We start from the raw sequence: 13181 nt of genomic DNA on the forward strand, positions 1-13181 counted from the left end.
AACCAAACACTTGTGTCAATTACTTCACCCGTCGTCTGCATAATTTTAATGCAGGTATTGACTGCCTATGAGTGCTGTCACTCAAAGCGTGCGCTCTCATTGGTCAATATTGATTTTCCAACACAACGACGCTCCGCCTTAAGGCGGGCTTAAGTTGGGTAAATAGATACATGTTATTGACAGACGATTTTTGGCGAAGTCCATATGGATTGGATCTTTTAAAATACTCATGGATATCGAGTGCGCGAATTCCTCGCACACATGCTGCAAATGTGCGGCATCTTTGGAAAAATAGTGCAATTCGCGTAATCATGCGGTCTAGAATGCACACTGATATTTAATCTTCCAAAAGACTTGACTTTTTCCTACAGAAATGTACCGGTCACATTGTTTCACGAATGGTTTATTCTTCGGCCTGATTGTCGCACTGAATTAAATTTCTTCGGTAATTTGAAAGTTTTATCAGCCAAAAGCTGGAGGGCTGACCCAATCTGAAACACTTGATTATCTGTAGTAGTTACGATATGTTCTTGTTGCATGAAACTAAACAAGAGCACTGCCTTGCGGGTGCAGACAGCTCATCTATTTTTCTTTTTAAAGGTGTAGGGACCTATCTAAATTTCAATCACAAGGGATGGAGGGGTGGAGTGGAGAGGGGTGTATAGTGTGGGGGTGTGGTCATTAATAACATTATCTTCCAAAAATGCAAAAAACAATATTTTTTTTGGGGGGGGGGGGGGATTCTTGGGTGGGATGGTTGGACGGTATTTCAAAAATAAAATAATAAAAATAAATATTTGTGTTTTTCAACCATGTTTGAAAAAAACAAGAGATGTCTTTGTCAGAAACACAATGCCCCCTATTGCGCCACTTTTAAATTATCTTTTTTATTTTTTTACCTTTGACCTTGAAGGATGACTTTGACCTTGAACTTCCACCACTCAAAATGTGCAGCTTTATGAGAAGGCCGCTTTGAAATATTATTTTTTTTACCTTTACCCTAGAAGGATGACCTTGACCTTGAAGGATGAACTTGAACTTCCACCACTCAAAATGTGCAGCTTCATGATAACGCCGCTTTGAAATTATTATTTTTTTACCTTTGACCTTGACAGATGACCTTGACCTTGAAGAATGACCTTGACCTTGAACTTCCACCACTCAAAATGTGCAGCTTCATGAGAACGCCGCTTTGAATTAAAAAAAAAATGACCTTTGACCTTGAAGGATGACCTTGACCTTGAAGGATGACCTTGACCTTGAAATTCCAACACTCAAAATGTGCAGCTTCATGAGAACGCCGCTTTGATTTTTTTTCTTTTTTTTTTTACTTTGAAGAATGACCTTGACCTTGAACTTCCACCACTCAAAATGAGCAGCTTCATGAGATTCACATGCATGCCAAATATCAAGTTGCTATCTTCAATATTAAAAAAGTTATGGCCAATGTTAAAGTTTTTTGACATATGGACAGACGCCATATATTTGACATTTGACCTTGAAGGATGACCTTGATCTTAACCTTTAACCACTCAAAATGTGCAGCTCCATGAGATACACATGCATGCCAAATATCAAGTTGCTATCTTCAATATTGAAAAAGTTATGGCCAATGTAAAAGTTTTCGGACGGACAGAAGCCATATATTTGACATTTGACCTTGAAGGATGACCTTGACCTTCACCTTTCACCACTCAAAATGTGCAGCTCCGTGAGATGCACATGCATGCCAAATATCAAGTTTCTATCTTAAATAATGCAAAAGTAATGGCCAACGTTAAAGTTTTTTTCCGGACGGACAAACAGACTGACATACACACATACTGACATACACACATACTGACATACTGACTGACGGACAGTTCAACTGCTATATGCCACCCTACCGGGGGCATAAAAAAAGGAATATAGAGTATTTTCACGTCAACGTAAACCAGAACTTTTGTACTTACAAAAAGGGTCTGCTAAATTGCAAAGGTCACTGTTATGGAACTTGATAAGTGATCCCACGCAATAACACCTCACACAAGTGGTAAGTTTCAATAAAATACCTGTAGAAGAAACAGTGACTTGGAAATGCTGCGCTATTAAATTAACCAGATCATTAACCGGATGCAGGCACAGATGCCCATATGTGGGTGGGTAGTATAGAGTAGGCTATTCAATGAATAGTCCAGCTAAAAACAAGAGCAACAAAGTTTTATATCATTATAAATATAAATATATATCATTTCAAATCTAAGTCTGTTCTTCAATTTATAACTGTAGAAATGGTTGATGATCGTATCTCTTACATCAAATAAACTCACACAATTTTTGAAAATACCAGACAAAGGTTTAAGTTTAAAATTTAAATAACCATTTGAAATAAGAAAGGTAAAAACAAACATAACAGAGAGAGAATATGATTAGAAAATGTGGCTATGTGGTTATCACAATGAATGGTTTATGCCTCGTTCTGGGAAACCTGGGCTTAATGCATGAGTCAAGTTTCGCCCCTGATTAGCCTGTGCAGTCACCACAGGCTAATCAGGGACAACCCCTTTCTGGTGTCATAGTATTTTTTTATTGAAGGCATTCTCTTCATAGCTAGATGGAAAGTATCATCACTGAATAACCTGTGTGCACTGATCTGGAACGACACTTTACGCACAAGCCCAAACTTTTCAGAACAAGGCTCAATCACTTATTACTGCAAAATACCTGTTCTATTTTGCCACACCTTATCCCAGTCAGGTTCACTGCTGTCACTCAAGGGAGCTGTCAATACAAAGTATGTTTAAAGTAATTGTGATTGTATTTTTTCATCGCCGTTTTATTTTTCTTTATGCCTTAGATGGTTGAATAAAAACCAATTAATACACCTACTCTGTAATAAACAGGGCTTAATGCAAGTATCCTCCCAGCTTAGCCAAATCAATAAGTTTCTTTTTAAAGTAGTGTTTAAAACATCAACTAAAAGATGCTTTTTAGATGTTGTTTTCACAAATTACTTGAAAACATAGTTAAGCGTAGCCTACACACATGGTTTAGTGTAGCCTGTGACAGCGTTGGATGGGAGACTGGTTCCAGCAGAGTTGACACTCAGCACTCGTATGATGTAGGATGTGTTGGCTTCAAGCTTGTTGATAATAGAGAACGTGGAATTGATCATAGTCACCTGGAAAGACAAAGGGACTTAACAGTTTAACAGTGGCATTTGTAATATGAAATATGGTGAAGACTTTATCACATAAGTCACATATTCATGGCTATAAAAGACTAAATTAAATATACAAATTTAAATCTAAAAAAGTAAATAATAATTCATAACTCAAAATCTTTCTACACATTTTTAGTTGCCAAATACTTTGTGTACAAGGACTTTGTCACTTTTTTTTGGTCAACAGATAATTTGACAAGAGCTGTCCCCGACAGTGTGCCCCCCAACTTGTCCACTTTCATAGTATAATTTACATTTTCTAACAGTCAACTTATATAATAAGAACAAAAAATACTTGAAATTGAATATTTGTAGTAGTTACAGAGGTATATGTAAACTTAAAACGAAAAATTTATCAACTATATAGAGGATATTTGTTGGATTCGGTGGATTATCAATTTTAATTCACGAGTGATCATAGAAAATTATATTTTTCACGAGTTGCGCAGCCACGAGTGAAAATATATATTTTCTATGATCACGAGTGAATTAAAATCGATATTCCATCGAATCCAACAAATTTTCTTTTTATTTTATGCTCATTTTCACAGTTTATATATATTGTTTAAGAGTTTAACTTAAGAATTTCGCTAAAATAATGACGTCATTTCACAGTAAACAGTGAAAATTATTGATAATTTTCACTGATAATTTCACTGTTTGAAACAGTGAAATTATCAGTTTTAATTCACTGATATTTCTCTATAAACCACCGGAAAGCATTAAATAATTTTTTATTTTTTTTTCTGGTTTGTGATTACAATTATCTTGACCTTGACAGGCCTAAAGTGCAGTCTAAAGCTATATCTGAATGTACCTTCACACAAAATGTCAGTGCAATAAATGTATCAGAACTGAAGTTATTAAGTGTTAGCTACTTCTCTACGAACTTTACCTGAAATGCCCTTATACAATCCAATACAAGATCTTCAAGCAAGCTTGATATATAAGTTTCATTAATATTTGTTTATTCAAACTAAAGTTTTTGAATGAAAACCACTTGTTTGCATTTTTTCTATTATTAGTTACAGCCACCATGATCATGACCTTTCTAGCCCCAAAAGCAATGCAACCCTATTTTTCCATGTAGAATTGAAAACTGTTTTTCTATTTCTTCTATTTTTATAAATGTTTTGTTACTCCTATAAAAAAACATATACTCCGCAGGAAAAGAAGTTTCCAGCCCTTCATAACAAAAGATTTCATCCTTGCTCTGGGAAAATGGGGCTTAATGCATGTGCTTTTCCACATTAGCCTGTGCATCTGAGTAGGCTTATCAGACACAACAACATTTGGTGAGATTTTATTTTTTTATGAAGAGACTTCTTTTAAACAAAAAGAATTCATAAAAGCGTGAAAAATTGTCCTTGATTAGCCTATGCAAACTTCACAGGCTAATCTGAAACAACAAATTGGGCATGTGCATTAAACCTCGTTTTCAAAAAGCAGGGCTCATTTTCAAACTTGCGAACCTGTGACCATGTGACTGTGTTGTATTCCTTCAAGGTGCCTACAGCGTATTGCACAGTGTATGATGTCACAGCTGGCCCAGACGGGGTTTTCCATTGTAGGGTGATAGACAGTGGCTCTGCCTTCACGATGTATAGGCCTTTAGGACTTTGTGGAAGTACCACTGCAAACAAAAGTATAAAGTTATTAAATTAAACATCTATGCTGCTTATAAAGTAGAAACAACAAGAGATGTGTTTGTTAAAAACACAATGCCCCCTAATGCGCCGCTTTGAAGCCATATATTTGACATTTGACCTTTAAGGATGACGTTGACCTTTCACCACTCAAAATGTGCAGCTCCATGAGATACACATGCATGCCAAATATCAAGTTGCTATCTTCAATATTGTTAAAGTTAAATTTTTCTTAGAGAGCATAAACAACGTGACAATAACCTGGAACTTTTTAATATTGGTCATAACAAAAGTTGAGAAGGTCTTCAGACAAGAGATTATAAGACACAAAACTTTTTATTTAACCCTTCCTCACTCAGAAGCAAAGTGAAAATAGCTATGTGCAAACAGCATAAAACCAGAACAGCCTGTGAGTAACTCGCAGTCTGTTCAGGTTTTATGCTGTTTGCTTCTCATCAGTATCTAAGGTTGGAAATAAAGCCTTTACAATTTGAATCTAGTAAGAAGTCTTTAATTAAATGTGACTTTTTACGGTACGTCAAAATACGTATCTAAGTGGTAAAGGGTTAAATTGCAAATCTATATCACTTGACGAGGAAATTTGCTATTGAAAAATCAGTTGCACGAGTATAACCTTTTGTTTTCAAAAACATTTTGACTTTGATTCAATATGGTCACATTTGACAGTGACCAAATGTGTATGTGTTTCTGGACAAGCCATTGAAAATGTATTATCTGTAATATAAGAAGTAAGATATTAAAATCTCTGCTGAAATATGAGCCTCTCACTCCCACTCACAACTGGGCTTTATGCATGTGTGTAAAGTGTCATCCCAGATTGGCCTGTTCAGTCAGCACAGGCTTATCAGGGACGATACTTTCTGCTTTTATGGTATTTTGCATTAAAGGAAATCCAGTTAAGGCGTAAAGTGTCATCCCTGATTAGCCTGTGTACACAGGCTTATCTGGGACTATACTGTATACACATACATTAAGTCCAGTTTTCCCAAAATGAGGCTAATATAATATCAATGCCAGAAAGTTTTGTGAATAGGACCAATAATAGTTACATTGTCAGATACTTCATAATTTGACTGTACCTCTCCCTTCCTCAAAACAGGTGCTCAATGTGTCCTTGTAGAGCATACAGGAGACAAAGTCATAGGTCACTTCAACTGCTGCTGTCATTGCACACAGTTTGAGGCACGCATCTGAAATGCCTCTCCGTCTGCAACACTCTGTGTGGTCCCTGCCATCTGCAACAGAGTTCCAGATTGAGAATGCAAAGCTGGAATGAGATAGGACAGGGGATACACCCTGCTTTCCATGGAAAAAAAATATCTTAAGAGATCATTTAGTGACTAAACTCACACCGCCTGATCAAAGGTCCCTACATACTACACCACTAAACACACACTACCCAATCACACACCTCTGCATACTTCAGCAAAAACACATACCACCCAATCACACACTCTGTATACTACAGCAATAAACACATACTACCCAATCACACACCCCTGCATACTACAGCAATAACACATACCACCCAATCGCACACCCCTGCATACCACAGCAATAAACACATACCACCCAATCACACCCCTGCATACCACAGCAATAAACACATACCACCCAATCACACCCTTGCATACTACAGCAATAAACACATACTACCCAATCACACACTCTGCATACTACAGCAATAAACACATACCACCCAATCACACACCCCTGCATACTACAGCAATAGACACATACCACCCAATCACACATCCCTGCATACTACAGCAATAAACACATACCACCCAATCACACACACCTGCATAAGACAGCAATGAACACATACCACCCAATCACTAGAGTGCAACGATTCGATCCGATTCATCGAAAATTGATTCGAAATGCTTGGATTCGATTACGATACCAAACCTACCAAATTCGATTTGATTCTTTAACATTTATACATATATATATACATAGATACGTAAAGCGCGCTGTATTTTGACTATTAATGCAGGAAGGTGTAGGTTTTATCTTTACCTTTAATTACAGCGCGAGATTGGTTGCTTATTACTTTAGTCATCCAATCAATAAGCCCGTTACTGTCTACTTTCGGAAAAAGCGTAAAATGGCTGACCAAGTTGTTGCCGACAAATTAAAATTATCAGATGCGCCTAAAAAGCTAAAATCAAAAGTGTGGCAGTATTTTGGGTTTCGGGATGGTAGCCCTACCAATAAAGCAAAGTGTAAACTGTGCTTCGCGGATGTGGCGTACGCTAAGTCCGGCTCAACCACTTATCTAATGCAATATGTCAAACGCAAACATAACGTTGATTTAGCATGACTAAGAGGTCGCACAAGTGCAACTACTCGAGTCGCCAGCCAGAAAAGTAGTTCTATTTTTGTTGGAGTTTTGTTAAGTTTATTAGAGAATGTGATTAGTCCTACAGGTATCAGGTGATGCTGTCATGGCACAATGGTAGACATGCTTATAGCGGTTTTGGGTAAAAGTATAATAGTGATAGCACTACCATTCAACTGATTCCAGATACGTTCTTATGATTATTTATTTATTTTTTATATTATTGTGTAATCAACACAATCTTCTAGTCAGAAGTTTTATATTAAAATTGAGTCCTAATTTGCTATTTTTTTTAAGTGTAGTGTTTTATTGAAATCACATTTGAACAGAAATGTAAATTTTGAGGCATAAGAGTGAATATATGATAAAACTAGGTTTGAAGATGAATCGAATCGAAAAAATCGGTATCGGAGTGTCTGAAATCGAAATCGAATCGAGCTGTTGGTGAATTGTTTCAGCTCTACCAATCACACACCCCTGCATACTACAACAATAAACACATACCACCCAATCACACACCCCTGCATACTACAGCAATAAACACATACCACCCAATCACACACCCCTGCATACTAAAGCAATAAACGCATACCACAAAATCACACACCTCTGCATACTGCAGCAATAAACACACACCACCCAATCACACAACCCTGCATACTACAGCAACAAACACATACCACCCAATCACACCCCTGCATACTACAGCAATAAACACATACCACCCAATCACACAACCCTGCATACTACAGCAATAAACACCACCCAATCACACACCTCTGCATACTACAGCAATAAACACATACCACCCAATCACACACCCCTGCATACTACAGCAATAAACACACACCACCCAATCACACACCCCTGCATACTACAGCAATAAACACATACCACCCAATCACACACCCCTGCATACTACAGCAATAAACATATACCATCCAATCACACCCCCCTGCATACCACAGCAATAAACACATACCACCAAATCACACAATCGACATACTACAGAAATAAACACATACTGCCCAATCATACACCCCTGCATACTACAGCAATAAACACATACCACCCAATCACACACTCTGCATACTACAGCAATAAACACATACTACCCAATCACACATCCCTGCATACTACAGCAATAAACACATACCACCCAATACTACAGCACTTAACACACAACACCAAATCAAACACCCTTTAACCCTTGAAAACATGATGCTCACAAATCCGATTCCAAAATTATTTGACCTTTGAACTCAATTATCTTGAGCATAGGAGCCTTGTTTTTGCGCATGCCACAAAATCTGTTATTATGTTATATTAATAATAGCTTGGCAACAAATATGCACAGAAATTCAATAAATATGAAAAATTTGAATTTATGGGGAAACAGTGACCTCAAAACTGGGAAACTAATCCTTGCCTTAGATAAAGTCAGCAGATGATAAGTATCTGTAGAAAATTAAACTCAGTTCTCAAGGCCCTTGAACTGTTTTTTAACAATGAAATTTTGCGGCTGCTTCCAACACTTAAAAAGTATATATTTTCTCCTATTTTTCATAAAAATCCCCATTGTAAAGAAAGCATACTGAGAAATAATAAATCACAAATCTAGAAATCCATTTTGTTTACATAGGATTTGTTTTTATTGCTATTTTACGTGTACACTGTTTCAAATGGTAAATCAATTACAGGAATGACTTGCAAAGCAAAATATCAATACTTTGGTACCAGTCAGTGAGTTAAACATGTGCTCTGATTGGACATCCCCATTGGATGACACAGGTGATGAAGTATATCGCCCCCATTTAAATCACTAGATTTGACAGGAGACAAGGGACAAAATTGTCACAAAACCAGGTTTTCATTGTGAAAAAAAAACTAATAAAGGGAGACAACTCAAACTGAACTTTTGAAATGAACAAACAAAATTGACCCCCTTTGTAAGTTTGTTTCAAAATAAATCTATTTTTAGTCGTGGGGACCTTGACATTGGAGATATTGACGTGATTCTTTCGGGCGACACACCGTCCCATGATGGTGAGCAGATGTGCCAAATGATTTTAAAATCTCACAATGAATGACATAGTTATGGCCCGGACAAGCTCATTTATGGCCATTTTTGACCTTTGAACTCAAAGTGTGACCTTGACCTTGGAGATATCAACGTAATTCTTTCGCGCAACACACCGTCTAATGATGGTGAACAAATATGCCAAATGATTTTAAAATCACACAATGAAAGACAATGTTATGGCCCGGAAAAGCTCATTTATGGCCATTTTTGACCTTTGAACTCAAAGTGTGACCTTGACCTTAGAGATATCTACGTAATTCTTTCGCGCGAAACACCGTCTTATGATGGTGAACAAATGTGCCAAATGATTTTAAAATCTCACAATGAACGACAAAGTTATGGCCCGGGCAAGCTTGTTCCGCCCGCCAGCCCACCAGCCGCCAGCCCACCCGCCGACATTCGCCAATCTAATAACCAGTTTTTTCCTTCTGAAAATCTGGTTAAAATAGTTTGTGTCATTTAAACATTTAAAATTTGTGTATGTACATAAATTATCGGCCAGCAAAGAATGATCGACCAATCTATGTAAACATTTCTATCTCTTTAAAATAATTTATGTGAATGATAAAATATTGTGGATGCCAATTTGTTTTTCGGCTTTTTAAAACCAAGGATTCTGTGTTTTGCGAAAATTCAAAAGCATAAAATCGATGCCAAGGTATCTGAAGGTCAGTTGTATAATGATGATTCAACCAATGGAAACCAGACACTTTCAAAAATAGTAGGCCTACAGTGTATTATATTAATATAATGCACGCGTGTACAAGTTTTATTTAACTGTATTTTCATTTAAAATCCCCATGAATGGAAAAGTAACATAAAAATTCCCCCTACAAAGGAAAGTGTGCAGCTTTTCCCAATGACGAGACAGGGCTCTGATTCTCTATATGCATTAGCAATTAAATTCAGGGCAGGATTTGACCTAAACCCTCCATGTGAGATCTTTATCTTTACCCTTAACCACTCAGAAACAAACTGAAAATGGTTATGTGCAAACAGCATAAAACCAGAACAGCCTGCAAGTTACTCGCGGTCCGTTCAGGTTTTATGCTGTTTGCTGCTCGTCAGTATCTAAGGGTTGTAAATGAAGCCTTTAAAACTTAAATTTCGTAAGAAAGGTGTTTAATTAAATTTAACTTTCTAAGGTACTACAAATGAGTCAAAATAGGTATCTAAGTGGTAAAGGTTTAAACATGAGAGATGCAACATCATTTTATTGTATTGATATTAATATTCTTTGTGCCAATTCATTATGAAATTCCATCATACAAAACTAATAAAAGAGCAATACACAAAACCACATACTTATACATGTACTCATAGGAAAAATACTATATGCACATACTTATCAACAACAGTCACTTTTAAATACTTCAAATAATGTAATTATAACAATCAATACGTGCCTGTTCCACAATGCAACATTTCATCAAAATAGCTTGTGCATAAATAGGCCTCAGTGAATATCTGGTCCAAGGGCTTTAAGCGGAAATCATGGGTACAGATCTTCAGGCAGCTGCTGGGTACTCCCTTGGTGTTGCAACACTCTGGACAAATAGGCAAACAACTGTAAACTTTGATAATTTTTTTAACCCTTTGCATGCTGGGAAATTTGTTGTCTGCTAAAATGGTGTTTGCTGAATTTCTAAAATTAGCATTTTCTTCATTTTTTTCAAAGAATACTATAAAAATAGCAAACAGTTTGGATCCTGATGAGACGCAACGTTCTGTGGCGTCTCATCTGGATCCAAACTGTTTGCAAAGGCCTTCAAAATTCGGTTCCAGCACTGAAAGATTTAATAAGGGCAGTTTTTTTTAAGGTAAAAATTACACAAACAAGCACATTCGTTTAATTGATATCCATCGCCAAATTTTGTTTATGGATGAGAGCAAAGCCCTTGATAAACTATACAATCCTAAAAAAGTCTGGAGTTATTGTTTGTATGCATTGAAATTCTCCTCATTCATACTGATATGCTGATGAGTTTTCATGTTGAAATTGTTAAGCGTACGTGACATATATCCCCGACAACTACATCATACAAAATTAACAAAGGGCAATAACTCTTGTTTAAGAAAATGTTGGGTTATGGTTTTTGAGCAAAGCAATTCTCCTTATTGATATGTATATACCCATGAAGTTCCATGTTGATATCTTGTATTGTATCTAAAACAAGGCCCTGAAAAGTTACATCATGCAAAAAAAGGCTCTTTCTTATTTAAGAAAGAGTATGGTTATTGTTCTTGTGCATGGCATGTCTTCTCATTGCTATCTATACAACCATGAAATTTCATGTTGATATCTTATATAGTTTCTAACAAATAGCCTTGGAAAGTTTGTGACAAACAGACAAACGGAATGACAGACAGATGGACATCACCAATTCTATATCCCACCACCTTAGGTGAGGGATAACAAATTCGAAGAAATACAAATTCATCTACAAGTAACTACATTTTAAAAATAGTGAGCTGGACCACACCTATCACATATGCATCCTTTAAAATAGTTTAATTGATAATCTATTTTGCTCGTGAAATAGTGTGGAAATAAACCAGTTTGCCCAAGTATTCAACGCCTAAAAATGATATAATATATATCAGCCTAGCTCTGTGAAAGGGGCGTTAATGCATGTGCTAAAAGTGTCATCCCAGATTAGCCCAGGTAGTCCACACAGGCTCATTTGGGACCACACTTACTGTTGTTTTTATTGTATTTTTTGTTTCAAGAAATACTTTTCTTCAGGAAAATCATAATTAGGCTGCAAGTGTCATCCCTGATAAGCCTGTAATATTTGAAGACACTTTACGCACATTAATTTTTTTAATCTCAGAGTGTTACTAAAATAAAGAAAAATTACCCGTTTCATTGTATGGCTTGGGGTCGCTCTGTATACCTGAAATGAAACCACATTGACTTTAATAATTTCATTTCTATAAAAACATTATAATTGTATTGGAAAAGTTTTGGTTACTAATCAAACAAACATAAAATTAATGTGCCTGGTTTTATTTTCCAGTTTTTTGTTTGCAACACAAAAGCAACATTTTAACTATTGTTTAAAATGCCTAAACTAATTTTATTTTAAATAAAAGTTAAAACAAGAGCGCCGCCTTGCGGGTGCAGACCGCTCCTCTATTTTTCTTTTTAAAGGTGAAGGGACCTATCTCAATTTCAATCACAAAGGAAGGAGGGGTGGAGTGGAGGGGGGGGGGGTGTATAGAGTGGGGGTGTGGTCATTTATTACATTTTCTTCCAAAAATGCAAAAAAATGCATATTTTTTTTGGGGGGGATTCTTGGGTGGGATGGTTGGACAGTATTTCAAAAATAAAACAAGGGCTGTTTGTAAAACATGCATGCCCCCCATATGGGCTGTCAGTTGTAGTGGCAGCCATTGTGTGAATGTGTTTTTTGTCACTGTGACCTTGACCTTTGACCTAGTGACCTGAAAATCAATAGGGGTCATCAGTCAGTCATGATCAATGTCCCTATGAAGATTCATGATCCTAGGCCTAATTATTCTTGAGTTATTATCAGGAAACCATTTTACTGTTTCGAGTCACTGTGACCTTGACCTTTGACCTAGTGACCTGGAAATTAATAGGGTCATCTTCCAGTCATGATCAATGTACCTATGAAGCTTCATGATCCTTGGTGTAAGCATTCTTGAGTTATAATCTGGAAACCATTTTACTATTTTGAGTCACTGTGACCTTGACCTTTGACCTAGTGACCTGAAAATCAATAGGGGTCATCTGCCATTCATGATCAATATTCCTATCAAGTTTCATCATCGTAGGCGTAAGCATTCTTGAGTTATCATCTGGAATCATTTTACTGTTTCGAGTCACTGTGACCTTGACCTTTGACCTAGTGACCTGAA

The 13181-nt window shown here is 36.6% G+C and overlaps 1 protein-coding gene across 1 annotated transcript in view; it reads right to left on the bottom strand.

Moving 5' to 3' along the window:
• LOC127866916 (Ig-like and fibronectin type-III domain-containing protein 2) overlaps window positions 1–13181 on the bottom strand; it is a 119137-nt gene that overhangs the window by 62261 nt on the left and 43695 nt on the right. Inside the window, exons 16-21 of the mRNA XM_052407782.1 lie at window positions 12158–12193; window positions 10703–10843; window positions 5949–6104; window positions 4675–4835; window positions 3025–3160; window positions 2704–2760 (exon numbers count right to left, since the gene is read on the bottom strand). Of these exons, the coding sequence (XP_052263742.1) occupies window positions 2704–2760; window positions 3025–3160; window positions 4675–4835; window positions 5949–6104; window positions 10703–10843; window positions 12158–12193 (687 nt within the window). The remainder of the gene's footprint in view (window positions 1–2703; window positions 2761–3024; window positions 3161–4674; window positions 4836–5948; window positions 6105–10702; window positions 10844–12157; window positions 12194–13181) is intronic.

This window comes from Dreissena polymorpha, chromosome 2 (genome assembly GCF_020536995.1).
Source record: "Dreissena polymorpha isolate Duluth1 chromosome 2, UMN_Dpol_1.0, whole genome shotgun sequence".
Classification (NCBI taxonomy): Eukaryota; Metazoa; Mollusca; class Bivalvia; order Myida; family Dreissenidae; genus Dreissena; species Dreissena polymorpha.